Here is a 19,695-nt window from a genome sequence, read left to right as displayed (position 1 = left end):
TGTTGTTAGCCATGTCTTTGAAAATAAATGATGCGTGTGAAACATTGTTGCATTTAAAGTGGAACTGACAGCATTTTAGCAACATGAAATGTTATTCAAATCTATTCATATACACCCCCAGAAAGAATATGACATAAAAAAAAAAAAAAATTGACAAGCACTACTAATATACTGCTCAAAAAAATAAAGGGAACACTTAAACAACACAATGTAACTCCAAGTCAATCACACTTCTGTGAAATCAAACTGTCCACTTAGGAAGCAACACTGATTGACAATAAATTTCACATTTTTAAGTCATTTAGCAGACGCTCTTATCCAGAGCGACTTACAAATTGGTGGATTCAACTTATGATATCCAGTGGAACAACCACTTTACAATAGTGCATCTAAATCTTTTAAGGGGGGGGGGGGGTAGAAGGATTACTTTATCCTAGGTGGAAATTATAGGCAATTAGCAAGACACCCCCAATAAAGGAGTGGTTCTGCAGGTGGTGACCACAGACCACTTCTCAGTTCCTATGCTTCCTGGCTGATGTTTTGGTCACTTTTGAATGCTGGCGGTGCTTTCACTCTAGAGGTAGCATGAGACGGAGTCTACAACCCACACAAGTGGCTCAGCTAGTGCAGCTCATCCAGGATGGCACATCAATGCGAGCTGTGGCAAGAAGGTTTGCTGTGTCTGTCAGCATGGGTGTCCAGAGCATGGAGGCGCTACCAGGAGACAGGCCAGTACATCAGGAGATGTGGAGGAGGCCGTAGGAGGGCAACAACCCAGCAGCAGGACCGCTACCTCCGCCTTTGTGCAAGGAGGAGCACTGCCAGAGCCCTGCAAAATTACATTTACATTACATTACATTTAAGTCATTTAGCAGACGCTCTTATCCAGAGCGACTTACAAAATGGTGCATTCACCTTATGATATCCAGTGGAACAACCACTTTACAATAGTGCATCTAAATCTTTTAAGGGGGGGGTAGAAGGATTACTTTATCCTATCCTAGGTATTCCTTAAAGAGGTGGGGTTTCAGGTGTCTCCGGAAGGTGGTGATTGACTCCGCTGTCCTGGCGTCGTGAGGGAGCTTGTTCCAACATTGGGGTGCCAGAGCAGCGAACAGTTTTGACTGGGCTGAGCGGGAACTGTGCTTCCTCAGAGGTAGGGGGGCCAGCAGGCCAGTGGTGGATGAACGCAGTGCCCTTGTTTGGGTGTAGGGCCTGATCAGAGCCTGAAGGTATGGAGGTGCCGTTCCCTTCACAGCTCCGTAGGCAATCACCATGGTCTTGTAGCGGATGCGAGCTTCAACTGGAAGCCAGTGGAGAGAGCGGAGGAGCGGGGTGACGTGAGAGAACTTGGGAAGGTTGAACACCAGACGGGCTGCGGCGTTCTGGATGAGTTGTAGGGGTTTAATGGCACAGGCAGGGAGCCCAGCCAACAGCGAGTTGCAGTAATCCAGACGGGAGATGACAAGTGCCTGGATTAGGACCTGCGCCGCTTCCTGTGTGAGGCAGGGTCGTACTCTGCGAATGTTGTAGAGCATGAACCTACAGGATCGGGTCACCGCCTTGATGTTAGTGGAGAACGACAGGGTGTTGTCCAGGATCACGCCAAGGTTCTTAGCACTCTGGGAGGAGGACACAAGGGAGTTGTCAACCGTGATGGCGAGATCATGGAACGGGCAGTCCTTCCCCGGGAGGAAGAGCAGCTCCGTCTTGCCGAGGTTCAGCTTGAGCTGGTGATCCGTCATCCACACTGATATGTCTGACAGACATGCAGAGATGCGATTCGCCGCCTGGTTATCAGAAGGGGGAAAGGAGAAGATTAATTGTGTGTCGTCTGCATAGCAATGATAGGAGAGACCATGTGAGGATATGACAGAGCCAAGTGACTTGGTGTATAGCGAGAATAGGAGAGGGCCTAGAACAGAGCCCTGGGGGACACCAGTGGTGAGAGCGCATGGTGCGGAGACAGATTCTCGCCACGCCACCTGGTAGGAGCGACCTGTCAGGTAGGACGCAATCCAAGCGTGGGCCGCGCCGGAGATGCCCAACTCGGAGAGGGTGGAGAGGAGGATCTGATGGTTCACAGTATCAAAGGCAGCAGATAGGTCTAGAAGGATGAGAGCAGAGGAGAGAGAGTTAGCTTTAGCAGTGCGGAGAGCCTCCGTGACACAGAGAAGAGCAGTCTCAGTTGAATGCCCAGTCTTGAAACCTGACTGATTAGGATCAAGAAGGTAATTCTGAGAGAGATAGCAGGAGAGCTGGCCAAGGACGGCACGTTCAAGAGTTTTGGAGAGAAAAGAAAGAAGGGATACTGGTCTGTAGTTGTTGACATCGGAGGGATCGAGTGTAGGTTTTTTCAGAAGGGGTGCAACTCTCGCTCTCTTGAAGACGGAAGGGACGTAGCCAGCGGTCAAGGATGAGTTGATGAGCGAGGTGAGGAAGGGGAGAAGGTCTCCGGAAATAGTCTGGAGAAGAGAGGAGGGGATAGGGTCAAGTGGGCAGGTTGTTGGGCGGCCGGCCGTCACAAGACGCGAGATTTCATCTGGAGAGAGAGGGGAGAAAGAGGTCAAAGCACAGGGTAGGGCAGTGTGAGCAGGACCAGCGGTGTCGTTTGACTTAGCAAACGAGGATCGGATATCGTCAACCTTCTTTTCAAAATGGTTGACGAAGTCATCCGCAGAGAGGGAGGAGGGGGGGAGGGGGAGGAGGATTCAGGAGGGAGGAGAAGGTAGCAAAGAGCTTCCTAGGGTTAGAGGCAGATGCTTGGAATTTAGAGTGGTAGAAAGTGGCTTTAGCACCAGAGACAGAAGAGGAGAATGTAGAGAGGAGTGAGTGAAAGGATGCCAGGTCCGCAGGCTGCCCGGAGCCTTGTTCTGTGAGCTCGTAGTGAGTCGTCGAGCCACGGAGCAGGAGGGGAGGACCGAGCTGGCCTGGAGGATAGGGGACAGAGAAAATCAAAGGATGCAGAAAGGGAGGAGAGGAGGGTTGAGGAGGCAGAATCAGGAGATAGGTTGGAGAAGGTTTGAGCAGAGGGAAGAGATGATAGGATGGAAGAGGAGAGAGTAGCGGGAGAGAGAGAGCGAAGGTTGGGACGGCGCAATACCATCCGAGTAGGGGCAGAGTGAGAAGTGTTGGATGAGAGCAAGAGGGAAAAGGATACAAGGTAGTGGTCGGAGATTTGGAGGGGAGTTGCAATGAGATTAGTGGAAGAACAGCATCTAGTAAAGATGAGGTCAAGCGTATTGCCTGCCTTGTGAGTAGGGGGGGAAGGTGAGAGGTTGAGGTCAAAAGAGGAGAGGAGTGGAAAGAAGGAGGCAGAGAGGAATGAGTCAAAGGTAGACGTGGGGAGGTTAAAGTCACCCAGAACTGTGAGAGGTGAGCCATCCTCAAGAAAGGAACTTATCAAGGCGTCAAGCTCATTGATGAACTCTCCAAGGGAACCTGGAGGGCGATAAATGATAAGGATGTTAAGCTTGAAAGGGCTGGTAACTGTGACAGCATGGAATTCAAATGAGGAGATAGACAGATGGGTCAGGGGAGAAAGAGAGAATGTCCACTAAGGGAGAGATGAGGATTCCAGTGCCACCACCCCGCTGGCTCGATGCTCTAGGGGTATGCGAGAACACGTGGGCAGACGAAGAGAGAGCAGTAGGAGTAGCAGTGTTATCTGTGGTAAAATGACCTCCAGCAGGCCACAAATGTGCATGTGTCTGCTCAAACGGTCAGAAACAGACTCCATGAGGGTGGTATGAGGGCCTGACATCCACAGGTGGGGGTTGTGCTTACAGCCCAACACCGTGCAGGACGTTTGGCATTTGCCAGAGAACACCAAGATTGGCAAATTCGCCACTGGCGCCCTGTGCTCTTCACAGATGAAAGCAGGTTCACACTGAGCACATGTGACAGACGTGACAGAGTCTGGAGACGCCGTGGAGAACGTTCTGCTGCCTGCAACATCCTCCAGCATGACCGGTTTGGCGGTGGGTCAGTCATGGTGTGGGGTGGCATTTCTTTGGGGGGCCGCACAGCCCTCCATGTGCTCGCCAGAGGTAGCCTGACTGCCATTAGGTACCGAGATGAGATCCTCAGACCCCTTGTGAGACCATATGCTGGTGCGGTTGGCCCTGGGTTCTTCCTAATGCAAGACAATGCTAGACCTCATGTGGCTGGAGTGTGTCAGTAGTTCCTGCAAGAGGAAGGCATTGATGCTATGGACTGGCCCGCCCGTTCCCCAGACCTGAATCCAATTGAGCACATCTGGGACATCATGTCTCGCTCCATCCACCAACGCCACGTTGCACCACAGACTGTCCAGGAGTTGGAGGATGCTTTAGTCCAGGTCTGGGAGGAGATCCCTCAGGAGACCATCCGCCACCTCATCAGGAGCATGCCCAGGCGTTGTAGGGAGGTCATACAGGCACGTGGAGGCCACACACACTACTGAGCCTCATTTTGACTTGTTTTAAGGACATTACATCAAAGTTGGATCAGCCTGTAGTGTGGTTTTCCACTTTAATTTTGAGTGTGACTCCAAATCCAGACCTCCATGGGTTGATAAATTGGATTTCCATTGATTATTTTTGTGTGATTTTGTTGTCAACACATTCAACTATGTAAAGGTAAAAATATTTAATAAGATTATTTCATTCATTCAGATCTAGGATGTGTTATTTTAGTGTTCCCTTTATTTTTTGAGCAGTGTATAATGGGGCTTCACCATGTTTTATCGAAATGTACAGCTGTGTGTCATCTGCATAGCAGTGAAAGTTAACATTATATTTCCGAATGACATCTCCAAGAGGTACATTTTACATTTACATTTTAGTCATTTAGCAGACGCTCTTATCCAGAGCGATTTACAGTAGTGAGTGCATACATTTCATAATTTTTTTTCCGTACTGGTAAAAATATAGTGAAAAAAAAATTGTGGTCCTAAAAAATAGTGGTCCTAAAACGGAACCTTGAGGAACACCGAAATGTACAGTTGATTTGTCAGAGGACATATCATCCACAGAGACAAACTGATATCTTTCTGACAGATAATATCTATACCAGGCCAGAACTTGTCCGTGTAGACCAATTTGGGTTTCCAATCTCTCCAAAAGAATTTGGTGATCGATGGTATCAAAAGCAGCACTAAGGTCTATGAGCATGAGGACAGATGCAGAGCCTTGGTCTGACGCCATTAAAAGGTACTTTACCACCTTCACAAGTGCAGTCTCAGGGCTATGATGGGGTCTAAAACCAGACTGAAGCGTTTCGTATACATTGTTTGTCTTCAAGAAGGCAGTGAGTTGCTGAGCAACAGCTTTTTCAAAAATTTTTGAGAGGAATGGGAGACTCGATATAGGCCGATAGTTTTTTATATTTTCTGGGTCAAGGTTTGGCTTTTTCAAGAGAGGCTTTATTACTGCCACTTTTAGTGAGTTTGGTACACATCCGGTGGATAGAGAGCCATTTAATATGTTCAACATAGGAGGGCCAAGCACAGGAAGCAGCACTTTCAGTAGTTTAGTTGGAATAGGGTCCAGTATGCAGCTTGAAGGTTTAGAGGCCAGGATTATTTTCATCATTGTGTCAAGAGATATAGTACTAAAACACGTGAGTGTCTCCCTTGATCCTAGGTCCTGGCAGAGTTGTGTAGACTCAGGACAACTGAGCTTTGGAGGAATATGCAGATTTAAAGAGGAGTCCGTAATTTGCTTTCTAATGATCATGAAGTTCATGAATTTATCACAATTGAAAGCCATCCTCTCTTGAGGAATGCTGCTTTTTAGTTGGCTTTGCGACAGTATCAAAAATACATTTTGGATTGTTCTTATTTTCCTCAATTAAGTTGGAAAAATAGGATGATTGAGCAGCAGTGAGGGCTCTTTGAAACTGCACAGTACTGTCTTTCCAAGGTAGTCAGAAGACTTCCAGTTTGGTGTGGCGCCATTTCTGTTCCAATGTTCTGGAATCTTGCTTCAGAGCTCTGGTATTTTCTGTATACCAGAGAGCTAGTTTCTTATGACAAATGTTTTTGTTTTTTAGGGGTGCGCAAGGTTAAATTGAGGTACCTCAGTTAGGTGGTTAACTGATTTTTTGTACTCTGACGTCCTTGGGTAGGCGGAGGGAGTCTGGAAGGGCATCTAGGAATCTTTGGGTTGTCCGAGAATTTATAGCACGACTTTTGATGATCCTTGGTTAGGGTCTGAGCAGATTATTTGTTGCGATTGCAAACGTAATAAAATTGTGGTCCGATAGTCCAGGATTATGAGGAAAAACATGAAGATCCACAACATTTATTCCACGGGACAAAACTAGGTCCAGAGTATGACTGTGGAAGTGAGTAGGTCTGGAGACATGTTGGACAAAACCCACTGAGTCGATGATGGCTCCGAAAGCCTTTTGGAGTGGGTCTGTGGACTTTTCCATGTGAATATTAAAGTCACCAAAAATGTGAATATTATCTGCCATGACTACAAGGTCCGATAGGAATTCAGGGAACTGTAAACAGTAGCTATAAAAAGTGATTGAGTAGGCTGCATAGATTTCATGACTAGAAGCTCAAAAGATAATAGCGTCTGGGTTTTTTTTGTAAATTGAAATTTGCTATCATAAATGTTAGCAACACCTCCGCCTTTGCGGAGTGTAACCAGGAGGTGAGGCCTCATTTAACACAGTAAATTCATCAGGCTTAACCATGTTTTAGTCAGGCCAATCACATCAAGATTATGATCAGTGATTAGTTCATTGACTATAACTGCCTTGGAAGTGAGGGATCTAACATTAAGTAGTGCTATTTTGAGATGTGAGGTATCACAATCTCTTTCAATAATGGCAGGAATGGAGGTCTTTATTCCAGTGAGATTGCTAAGAACACCGCCATGTTTAGTTTTGCCCAACCTAGGTCGAGGCACAGACACGGTCTGTGGGGATGGGGATAGCTGAGCTGACTACACTGACTGTGCTAGTGGCAGACTCCACTAAGCTGGCAGGCTGGCTAACAGCCTGCTGCCTGGCCTGCACCCTATCTTATTGTGGAGCTAGGGGAGTTAGAGCCCTGTCTATGTTCGTAGATAAGATGAGAGCACCCCTCCAGCTAGGATGGAGTCCGTCACTCCTCACCAGGCCAGGCTTGGTCCTGTTTGTGGGTGAGTCCCAGAAAGAGGGACAATTATCTACAAATTCTATCTTTTGGGAGGGGCAGAAAACTGTTTTCAAGTTTTGAGACTGCTGTAGAGCTCATCACTCCCCCTAACTGGGAGGGGGCCAGAGACAATTACTCAATGCCGACACATCTTTCTAGCTGATTTACACGCTGAAGCTATGTTGCGCTTGGTGACCTCTGACTGTTTCATCCTAACATCGTTGGTGTCGACATGGATAACAATATTCCTATACTCTCTACACTCGCCAGTTTTAGCTTTAGCCAGCACCATCTTCAGATTAGCCTTTACGTCGGTAGCCCTGCCCGCTGGTAAACAGTGTATGATCGCTGGATAATTCATTTTGAGTCTAATATTGCGGGTAATGGAGTCGCCAATGACTAGGGTTTTCAATTTGTCAGAGCTAATGGTGGGAGGCTTCAGTGTCTCAGACCCCGTAACGGGAGGAATAGAGACCAGAGAAGGCTCGGCCTCTGACTCCGACTCGCTGCTTAATGGGGAGAACCGGTTGAAAGTTTCTGTCGGCTGAATGAGCGACACTGGTTGAGCATTCCTACAGCATTTCCCTCCAGAAGCCATGAGAAAGTTGTCCGGCTGTGGGGACTGTGCGAGAGGATTTATACTACTATCTGTACTTACTGGTGGTACAGATGCTGTTTCATCCTTTCCTATACTGAAATTACCCTTGCCTAACGATTGCGTCTGAAGCTATCCTCGCCGTAAGACGATTGTTCTCCTGTATATTATGAGTACAGCGACTGCAATTAGAAGGCATCATGTTAATGTTACTACTTAGCTTCGGCTGGAGTTCCTGACGAACCACATCCAGATAAAGCGTCCAGAGTGAAAAAGTTGAATGAAAAAAGTTGAGCGAGGGAAACACAAAGAATATAAATGGTAATTAAAAAGTAAAAACCGTAAAGTTGTCAGGTAGCAAAGGTGAGCAACAAAACGCACAGCAGCACGTAAACAAGTCTGCAAGTTGTGACCGGAAAATGCCCTACTCACCCTAGCAGAGCTGGTTAGGATGTTTACATGTTATCTAGAGCTTTGTGACTAACTATTATTTTCTTTGCCTGCGTTTACTGACACCAGTCATATTCAGCAGGTGTTGCGCGTTCGTAAATTCATCAGTTGTTCTTCACTTTGGCACACTCAGACGAGAGTGCTCTGAAATCGGAGTAAATAGCCAGAGTGAATTTGTGAATGCAGGAGATATGCTAACTGCATAAGAGTCGTTTAAGTTCTTTGTAGCTAACCCAATGACGCCTGCATCTCTAGCTGTGTATAGCCACCAAAAAACGATATGAGGGGAAAAACTCAGTCACTCACCCACTCCTCCAATGGGATGACATGACATCCTCCAAGAAGCTAGCTATCTAGCTAATGTTAGGCTCTGTGTTTTTAGCTTGCTACATAAATAGTTACACTAGCCTATTAGCCACATTATGAGTGATTTGTGATCATTGCCCTTGATAGTTTGATTGTATTGACATTCCCAGCCTTAGTTACATTCGTTTGTTTTTGTCCAGAATATTGAGTCATTGAATCTGAAACAGTGCATCCCGAATGGAGGAAGCAAACTATGTACCAGTCCAGCTGTTATTTACAACCTGATAGCAATAGTTTTTGGACTACCAAGAAATGTAGTGGTGAATTATATGAATCATGCATTGAACTGCATCCATCTATTCTACCAAAAATAACTTAGTGTACGTCATGGAACTTTGAGCCAAATATAACCTATTTTTAAAACCTCTTATAGAGTTGGTTTTGTAGCATAAACTGGAAATTTGATATTTATGACTGATATTATGATTGTCTGTTTGTTTCATATCTGCAAAGTAGTTAAAACGCTGTCAGTTCCACTTTAAACTTTAGGTCACCAGTTAGTTTGTGTGCTAATTAAATGTGAAATATTTTTTGCATTGGGTGTAAATTTAGATTGGGAAATACTTAGATGTACATTTAGATTGGGAAATACTTAGATGTACATTTAGATTGGGAAATACTTAGATGTACATTTAGATTGGGAAATACTTACATGTACATTTAGATTGGGAAATACTTAGATGTACATTTAGATTGGGAAATACTTAGATGTACATTTAGATTGGGAAATACTTAGATGTACATTTAGATTGGGAAATACTTAGATGTACATTTAGATTGGGAAATGCTTAGATGTACATTTAGATTGGGAAATGCTTAGATGTACATTTAGATTGGGAAATGCTTAGATGTACATTTAGATTGGGAAATGCTTAGATGTACATTTAGATTGGGAAATGCTTAGATGTACATTTAGATTGGGAAATACTTAGATGTACATTTAGATTGGGAAATGCTTAGATGTACATTTAGATTGGGAAATGCTTAGATGTACATTTAGATTGGGAAATACTTAGATGTACATTTAGATTGGGAAATGCTTAGATGTACATTTAGATTGGGAAATACTTAGATGTACATTTAGATTGGGAAATGCTTAGATGTACATTTAGATTGGGAAATGCTTAGATGTACATTTAGATTGGGAAATACTTAGATGTACATTTAGATTGGGAAATGCTTAGATGTACATTTAGATTGGGAAATACTTAGATGTACATTTAGATTGGGAAATACTTAGATGTACATTTAGATTGGGAAATACTTAGATGTACATTTAGATTGGGAAATACTTAGATGTACATTTAGATTGGGAAATACTTAGATGTACATTTAGATTGGGAAATGCTTAGATGTACATTTAGATTGGGAAATGCTTAGATGTACATTTAGATTGGGAAATGCTTAGATGTACATTTAGATTGGGAAATGCTTAGATGTACATTTAGATTGGGAAATGCTTAGTGGTTGTGTTTTTGTATTCTTATGGTTGGGACCTACTGGCTTATTATGTCAGAGTTTATGGACTGCTTATCCTTTAACATCATGCTGTGTGTGACTGCTCTCTTTCCATCGGCTCTATGCAGGGGTGTAGTGGTGCCAGCAGAAGTGTGTATACTCTAATTTTGCCACAAAGTTCTCAAACGGCCCGCCCAGCGAAGGAAAGGCACCCTGTGTGAAAAAGCCTTTTTTCTTGTTTTTTTTCTCCTATAGATTATTCAGATTTTCACTCTCAAAATCATACCTTTTTTCTTTTAAAGGTTCACCACTGACAAATGTGATGGTCTAAGTCCACAACAATGCTTAAACCACATCAATCTGATTGGGTGGGCATGTGAGAGCCTGGCTCCCCAGTGGGTGGGCCTCTGTCCACCCATGCCCATCCATGTCTACGCCCCTGATGCAAACAGCACATGACAATTGCACATCACAAATAGCCTACTAACCAACACTTCTGACTATTTCAATATCTGGTTTGCATGCCCATTGTTGGCTTAGTTAGCATTTACTGTTGAAACATCTTTCCTACCCTACCAGATACCGATGTCATTCTTCTGTGAGCTGCTCCATGACAAAACAAGTTGAGAGCTGCACACTTACTGCCTGCAGATTAAATTCTGCTGAAACTAGGCTATGTGTGCGGCGCACATGTGAATATATTTCACATGCTTTGCAATTGTGTAGGCTACTTTGTGCATGATTGATTTATTGTACTACATAATTGATAAGTCGTATACCTCCACTACACTACTTTGATATGCATAAGTAGGGATTAAAAAGTGAGTATAAGCAATGCCCACTGAAAAGAAAGTGGGTATACCGCTTATACCCGCGTAAACCCTCGACTGCACCACTGACCCTTTGTGTTTTTCAAAAAGTGCTCCCTCCTACATGAGTGTGCTGGTATTACCGTTGCTGTCTTTTCAGAATCATGAACCTGTCACACACTAGGTTCACCACTGAAGGCCTATAGGTTCACCACTGAAGGCCTATATATTAGGTTCACCATTGTACTAACCTGTCACACACTGAAGGCCTATAGGTTTTCCACTGAAGGCCTATAGGTTCACCACTGAAGGCCTATAGGTTCACCACTGAAGGCCTATAGGTTCCCCACTGAAGGCCTATAGGTTCCCCACTGAAGGCCTATAGGTTCACCACTGAAGGCCTATAGGTTCACCACTGAAGGCCTATACAGTAGGTTCTCCACTGAAGGCCTATAGGTTCTCCACTGAAGGCCTATACAGTAGGTTCACCACTGAAGGCCTATAGGTTCACCACTGAAGGCCTATACAGTAGGTTCACCATTGTACTAACCTGTCACACACTGAAGGCCTATAGGTTTTCCACTGAAGGCCTATAGGTTCACCACTGAAGGCCTATAGGTTCTCCACTGAAGGCCTATAGGTTCACCACTGACGGCCTATAGGTTCTCCACTGAAGGCCTATAGGTTCACCACTGAAGGCCTATAGGTTCACCACTGAAGGCCTATAGGTTCACCACTGAAGGCCTATAGGTTCCCCACTGAAGGCCTATAGGTTCACCACTGAAGGCCTATAGGTTCACCACTGAAGGCCTATAGGTTCACCACTGAAGGCCTATACAGTAGGTTCTCCACTGAAGGCCTATAGGTTCACCACTGAAGGCCTATAGGTTCTCCACTGAAGGCCTATAGGTTCTCCACTGAAGGCCTATACAGTAGGTTCTCCACTGAAGGCCTATAGGTTCTCCACTGAAGGCCTATACAGTAGGTTCACCACTGAAGGCCTATAGGTTCACCACTGAAGGCCTATAGGTTCTCCACTGAAGGCCTATAGGTTCTCCACTGAAGGCCTATACAGTAGGTTCACCACTGAAGGCCTATATGTTCACCACTGAAGGCCTATAGGTTCACCACTGAAGGCCTATAGGTTCTCCACTGAAGGCCTATAGGTTCTCCACTGAAGGCCTAAAGGTTCACCACTGAAAGCCTATAGGTTCTCCACTGAAGGCCTAAAGGTTCACCACTGAAAGCCTATACATAAAGCAGTGTATATATTTATTTATACTTGGCCTGGCAAAGCGATTTTATGCGGTGCCTGAATGGAAGCTGATAATTATGAGTTTTTTACTCCGCTCGTCTCGGCTGGTCTCAGCAAGAAATTAGGTGTCCTCACTGTCCGAGACCGAGTCAAGACCAAGTACAAATATACTGCTAAAAAAAATAAAGGGAACACTTAAACAACACAATGTAACTCCAAGTCAATCACACTTCTGTGAAATCAAACTGTCCACTTAGGAAGCAACACTGATTGACAATAAATTTCACATGCTGTTGTGCAAATGGAATAGACAACAGGTGGAAATTATAGGCAATTAGCAAGACACCCCCAATAAAGGAGTGGTTCTGCAGGTGGTAACCACAGACCACTTCTCAGTTCCTGCTTCCTGGCTGATGTTTTGGTCACTTTTGAATGCTGGCGGTGCTTTCACTCTAGTGGTTGCATGAGACGGCGTCTACAACCCACACAAGTGGCTCAGGTAGTGCTGCTCATCCAGGATGGCACATCAATGCGAGCTGTGGCAAGAAGGTTTGCTGTGTCTGTCAGCGTAGTGTCCAGAGCATGGAGGCGCTACCAGGAGACAGGCCAGTACATCAGGAGACGTGGAGGAGGCCGTAGGAGGGCAACAACCCAGCAGCAGGACCGCTACCTCCGCCTTTGTGCAAGGAGGAGCAGTAGAAGCACTGCCAGAGCCCTGCAAAATTACCTCCAGCAGGCCACAAATGTGCACGTGTCTGCTCAAACGGTCAGAAACGGACTCCATGAGGGTGGTATGAGGGCCCGATGTCCACAGGTGGGGGTTGTGCTTACAGCCCAACACCGTGCAGGACGTTTGGCATTTGCCAGAGAACACCAAGATTGGCAAATTCGCCACTGGCGCCCTGTGCTCTTCACAGATGAAAGCAGGTTCACACTGAGCACATGTGACAGTCTGGAGACGCCGTGGAGAACGTTCTGCTGCCTGCAACATCCTCCAGCATGACCGGTTTGGCGGTGGGTCAGTCATGGTGTGGGGTGGCATTTCTTTGGGGGGCCGCACAGCCCTCCATGTGCTCGCCAGAGGTAGCCTGACTGCCATTAGGTACCGAGATGAGATCCTCAGACCCCTTGTGAGACCATATGCTGGTGCGGTTGGCCCTGGGTTCCTCCTATTGCAAGACAATGCTAGACCTCATGTGGCTGGAGTGTGTCAGCAGTTCCTGCAAGAGGAAGGCATTGATGCTATGGACTGGCCCGCCCGTTCCCCAGACCTGAATCCAATTGAGCACATCTGGGACATCATGTCTCGCTCCATCCACCAACGCCACGTTGCACCACAGACTGTCCAGGAGTTGGCGGATGCTTTAGTCCAGGACTGGGAGGAGATCCCTCAGGAGACCATCCGCCACCTCATCAGGAGCATGCCCAGGCGTTGTAGGGAGGTCATACAGGCACGTGGAGGCCACACACACTACTGAGCCTCATTTTGACTTGTTTTAAGGACATTACATCAAAGTTGGATCAGCCTGTAGTGTGGTTTTCCACTTTAATTTTGAGTGTGACTCCAAATCCAGACCTCCATGGGTTGATAAATTGGATTTCCATTGATTATTTTTGTGTGATTTTGTTGTCAGCACATTCAACTATGTAAAGAAAAAAGTATTTAATAAGATTATTTCATTAATTCAGATCTAGGATGTGTTATTTTAGTGTTCCCTTTATTTTTTTGAGCAGTGTTTATCAGAGACAAGACAGAGACACTCAATATGTGGTCGAGTACTACAACACAGGTATTTGGTATTTATTTGGTATTTATTAGGATCCCCATTAGCCTCAGCAAAAGCATCAGCTACTCTTCCTGTGGTCCACATGAAACATGACAGGATACATAGTACAGAACATTATTAGTCATGGACTGAAATACATACATTTAAAACGTCACACATAGCCTACATATCAGTACACACAATATCTAGGTCGAATACATAGTACATTGCAAATTACAATACAAGATATATACAATGGCTGTGTCACAGTCCACTTTGTGCAGTAAGGTGGTCTTTTCCCTGTTTTTGAAGCTGGTTTCATTGCTAGCTTGAGTTACCTGGGGTGGCAGAGAGTTCCATGTAGTCATAGCTCTATTTTATACTGCGCATTTCCCAGCATCTGTTCTGCAACTGGGGGCTGTGAAGAGACCTCCGGTTTCATGTCTTGTGTTGTGTCCGAACTGTGTGCCAACTAGATTGACCAGACAGTTGGGTACCTTCAACACATCAATACCTCGCACAAAGACCAACTTTGAGCCAGGAGAGACTGACATGAATGTTACTGACACTTTCTCTCTGTGTACATCTAAGTGCAATACGTGCTGCTTTGTTCTGGACCAACTGCAATTTACCTACAGTATGTCCTTCTTTGCCGCACATGACCACACAGCTGGGAATTAGTCCAGGTGTGACAAAACTAGGACCTGTAGGACTGTCAAGAAGACAGAGCAACTCCTTATCATGGACAGACTTCTTCCCATTTTAGTAACCATTGAGTCTATATGTTTTGACCATGACAGCTTGCTATCTAGGGTGACACCCAGCAGTTTAGTCTCCTAAACTTGCTCAATAGCCACATTAATCAATAATAGCTCTAAACGAGGTTTAGCGTTGAGCAAGTGATTTGTCTAAAACATTATGCTTTCAGTTATTTACATGTTTTGCACCAGCCTATTGCTAGTTACCTATTCTATGTTAAGTCTCTAAGTTATTTATTTTACTGTTGCAGCTGACGTGTATACTGTCATCCGCGTACATAGAGACACAGGCTTTATTCAAGGTCAGTGGAAGGGCATTTGTAAAATTAGAAAACAATAATGGCCCTAGCCGGCTGCCCTGAGGTACACCACACTCAATTGAATTTTCATGAGAGAGGCTTCCATTAACGAAAACCCTCTGTGTTCTATTAGATAGCTAACTGTCAATCCATAATAAGGCAGAGGATGCAAATCCATAACACCTACATTTTTTCAGCAATAGGTTATGATCAATGACATCAAAAGCTGCACTGAAGTCTAACAAAACAGCTCCCACAATCAAATGAATTGTCACAAAGTGCTATACAGAGACCCAGCCTAAAACCCCAAACAACAAGCAAGACAGATGTAGAAGCACGGTGACTAGGAAAAACTCCCTAGAAAGGCAGGAACCTAGGAAGACATCTAGGTTTTGAGGGGTGGCCAGTCCTCTTCAGGCTGTGCCAGATGGAGATTATAAGAGTACATGTTTGTTCTTCAAGATGTTCAAACTTTCATAGACAACCAGCAGGGACAAATAATAATCACAGAGGTTGTAGAGGGTGCAACAGGTCAGCACTTCAGGAGTAAATGGAAGTTGGCTTTTCATAGCCGAGCATTCAGAGGTCGAGACAGCAGGTGCGGTAGAGAAAGAGAGTCAAAAACAGCAGGTCCGGGACATGGTAGCATGTCCGGTGAACAGGTCAGCGTTCCCTAGCCGCAGGCAGAATAGTTGACCAGGTGCACTGGGGACAGCCAGGAGTCATCAGGCCAGGTAGTCCTGAGGCATGGTCCAGATACTCAGGTCCTCCGGGAGGGAGAGAGGAAGAGAGAGAGAATTAGAGAGAGCATACTTAAATTCACACAGGACACCAGATAAGACAGGAGAATTACACGAGATATAACAGACTGACCCTAGCCCCCCGGCACATAGACTATTGCAGCATAGATACTGGAGGCTGAGACGGGGGAGGGTCAAGGGACACTGTGGCCCAGTCCGATGATAGCCCCGGACAGTGCCAACCAGGCAGGATATAACCCCACCCACTTTGCCAAAGCACAGCCCCCACACCACTAGAGGGATATCAACAGACCACCAACGTACTACCCTGAGACAAGGCTGAGTATTGCCCACAAAGATCTCCTCCACCGCACAAGCCAGAGGGGGCGCAAAACTGGACAGGAAGATCACATCAGTGACTCAACCCACTCAAATGACGCACCCCTCCTAGGGATGGCATGGAGGATTACTAGTAAGCCAGTGACTCAGCCCCCGAAATAGGGTCAGAGTAAGAGAATCCCAGTGGAGACAGGGGAGGCAGAGACAGAAGCTAGGCAGAGACAGTTTCTATCAATTTCTTTCAGCCAATCATCTCTTATTTGTGTCAGAGCCGAGCATGTTGAGTGCCCTTCCCTATAAGCATGCTGAAACTCTGTTGTTCATTTGATTTCTGTAAAATAACTTTGTATTTGATCAAACACATTTTCTTCTAAAAGTTTGCTAAGCACTTTCAACAGGCTGATTGGTCAGCTGTTTGAACCATTAAAGGGTGCTCTGCTACTCTTGGGTATTCTAGGCTTAAATTGAAGATGTGTCAAACAGGAGTCACAATGTATTCCACTACCAACCTCCGCAATTTACCATCCAGGTTGTCGGTACCAGGTGGTTAGGCCTTATTTATAGATTGCAAAAAAATATCACCTCTTCCACACCCCCTTTGTGGAACTCAAAACTACAGTGCTTGTCTTTCATTATTTAGTCCATTATGTATGACTATGAAGGCTCAGCATTTGTTGTTTGCATGTCATGCCTAAGTTCGCTAATCTTATCAACAAAAAAGTTACTAAAGTGGTTGACAATATCAAAGGGTTTAGTTACGAACAAGCCATCTGCCTCAATGAAGGATGGAACCAAGTTAGCTTTTTTTGCCTAGAATTTCATTTAAAGTACTGCAGAGCTGTTTATTATCATTCTTTATATAATTTATCCTTGTTCCATAGTAAATTTCTTCTTCTTTTTGTTTAGTTTATTTACTTGATTTCTCAGTTGACAGTACGTTTGCCAGTCTGCTGTGTTGTCAGACTTTTTTGCTATTCCCTTTGTCTCATCCCTCTCAGCCATATCGTTTTTCATTTCCTCATCTATCCATGGGGATTTCGCAGTTCTAACAGTCCGTTTCTTGATTGGCGCATGTGGATACGGGTGTGGATAAGTTCCTGTTTTGTTTGTAAATACCCAGGTAGGTTGATTGATAACTTGAACCAGATTGCAGGCACTGGTTACAGCTTGGAGCTTCTTTTTCAGTAGGCAGCTTGATGACAACCAGTCATCAACTCTGTTGATATCACTTACATTATCCAACATTTCACACATACAATATAGTCCAAATACTGACTTTTAGCACTTGTTGGTCTATAGAAATGTCCTACAAGAATAGGCTTTAGGTGAGGTAGATGAACCTGTAGCCATATTAGTTCCAAATCATCTGACATGAGATCCTCTCTCAGCCTAACAGGAATTTGACTCTGCATATACATGTATCTATTTTTAGGAAATCGACCTCAAGCGATGTTCTTTTTTTTAAGTAAAGGAATTTGGTGTGATTAACTGGATAGAGAAGAGATTGTAGAGGCCACAAATGTTATTCTGTTTGACTGAACTGTCTGTGTGTTCCCTCCAACCACAGGTTCAGCCCATACGAGTGGTACAACCCCCATCCGTGCAACCCAGACTCGGACGTGGTGGAAAACAATTTTACACTGCTCAATAGTTTCTGGTTCGGCGTCGGGGCTCTCATGCAGCAAGGTAGTTGCCTCAGCCTGCTGGTGCTGTGGCTATCTCTGTGTCCTACTCTCTCTGGGGGCCAAGGGCCAAGGTTTTAGGCCAGGCTCCGGGCTACACACAGGGGTCTCTGGGTGTGTGCTGCTACACTCTTAGAAAAAAAAGTGCTATCGAAAACCGAAAAGGATTCTTTGACTGTTTACATAGGTGAACCCTTTTTGGTTCCAGGTAGAACCCTTTCCACAGAGGGTTCTACATGGAACTCAAAAGGGTTCTACCTGGAGCCAAAAATGGTTCTCATATGGGGACAGCCGAAGAACAATTTTGGAACAGTTTTTTCTTAATAGTGTAGGTGGAAAGAAAAAAAGAGTTACGAAGCATCTATACATGCTTTATAAAGGGCTTATAAAAGGCTTAGTTTAGCCTTAAAAGATGCAGGTCAATTAAAGTGGGACAAATAATAATAATATGAAGGATATGAAGGATTGGCCTAAAAACAAACAAAAGATAACTAATGTAAAATATACTGTGTACCTAAAATATATATAGTATGTATAAGCTGGAAGTAGAAGTCTAAGTGTTGTTGTCCATTAGTTTACTCCAATTAGGGGAGGGGTGGTAGGGTTAGGGGAAAATAATAAAGGAAAATGATAGTTGAAAAACAAATGATAGTCTCACTAAGTACAAGCCAGATGTGGTGGCGTATCGCTGCAGAATACTGCAGTAGCCATGCTGGTAAAGTGTGCCTTGAATTCTAAATAAATCACAGACAGTGTCACCAGCAAAGCACACCAATTACAGACACTGTCTGTGATTTATTTAGAATTCAAGGCACACTTTACCAGCATGGCTACTGCAGTATTCTGCAGCGATACGCCACCCCATCTGGCTTGTGTTTAGTGGGACTATCATTTGTTTTTCAACAGGACAATGACCCAAAACACACCTTCAGGCTGTGTAAGGGCTATTTGACCAAGAAGGAGAGTGATGGAGTACTGCATCAGATGACCTGGCCTCCACAATCACCCGACCTCAACCCAATTGAGATGGTTTGGGATGAGTTGGACCTCAGAGTGAAGGAAAAGCAGCCAACAAGTGCTCAGCCTATGTGGGAACTCCTTCAAGACTGTGGGAAAAGCATTCTTCATGAAGCTGGTTGAGAGAATGCCAATTGTGTGCAAAGCTGTCATCAATACAAAGGGTGGCTACTTTGAAGAATCTCAAATATGAAATATATTTTGATTTGTTTAACACTTGTTTGGTTACTACATGATTCCATATGTGTTATTTCATAGTTTTGATGTCTTCACTACTGTTCTACAATGTAAAACATCTTAAAAATAGAAAAAGCCTTGAATGAGTAGGTGTTCTAAAACTTTTGACCGGTAGTGTGTATATAAAAAAATATATATGGGGGATTGGAAATTATGTAGAAAATTGCGTTAATAGAAGCCGCTATCTATTTGCAATGTTGATGCTGATCCCCTCCCCCCAAAATACAATGCCAGGTTGGTGTCATGTGCCACTACACAGAGTACTCTCCCTTTGCCCACAGCCAATCAGCACCCAGAGAGTAGTGGGACATGGAGTCAGGATGTGAGGTTATCTTGGGTACATGACAGTCAGACCCAACCAGGTTGTCTGTTTCCACAAAAGTTGCTTATTGTAAAATGTTAACATGTAAGTTCAAAGATGTGACTCATTTGTGATAACGGACGGTAAGTTGAATGAGTACATCTTTCCTGGACCAGGTGAAGCCTATTTTAGAACCAAAATTCTCTGTCAATGGATATTCTTCATTCAACATGCTTTTTTAGTCCAGGAGTAGGCTTAATCTGGTCTGGGAAACCAGACCCTTAATTCCCAAGTACCAGCTTTAGTATAACACCTATCAACCATTCTTGGTCTCAGACGGACTGTCTCAGGTGCCTGTATTCGGCCTACTTCCGGATGATCCACAGTGCACAATATACACCCCAAACAACTCCCATAGAACTTTGTAGATGCTACCCACTACAGTGTGTGGATATCTTCTCCATAGAGATACTATCTTCTCTCAGCTGCAT

At 44.7% G+C, this 19,695-nt stretch overlaps 1 protein-coding gene across 1 annotated transcript in view; it reads left to right on the top strand.

The window, feature by feature from the left end:
- The window catches only part of LOC106571163 (glutamate receptor ionotropic, kainate 2), a 171,613-nt gene that overhangs the window by 132,733 nt on the left and 19,185 nt on the right, over positions 1–19,695 (top strand). Inside the window, exon 14 of the mRNA XM_045695592.1 lies at positions 17,535–17,653. Within this exon, the coding sequence (XP_045551548.1) occupies positions 17,535–17,653 (119 nt within the window). The remainder of the gene's footprint in view (positions 1–17,534; positions 17,654–19,695) is intronic.

Source organism: Salmo salar, chromosome ssa15, assembly GCF_905237065.1.
Source record: "Salmo salar chromosome ssa15, Ssal_v3.1, whole genome shotgun sequence".
In the NCBI taxonomy this organism is placed as follows: Eukaryota; Metazoa; Chordata; class Actinopteri; order Salmoniformes; family Salmonidae; genus Salmo; species Salmo salar.
This window is presented reverse-complemented; position numbering and strand designations above follow the sequence as displayed.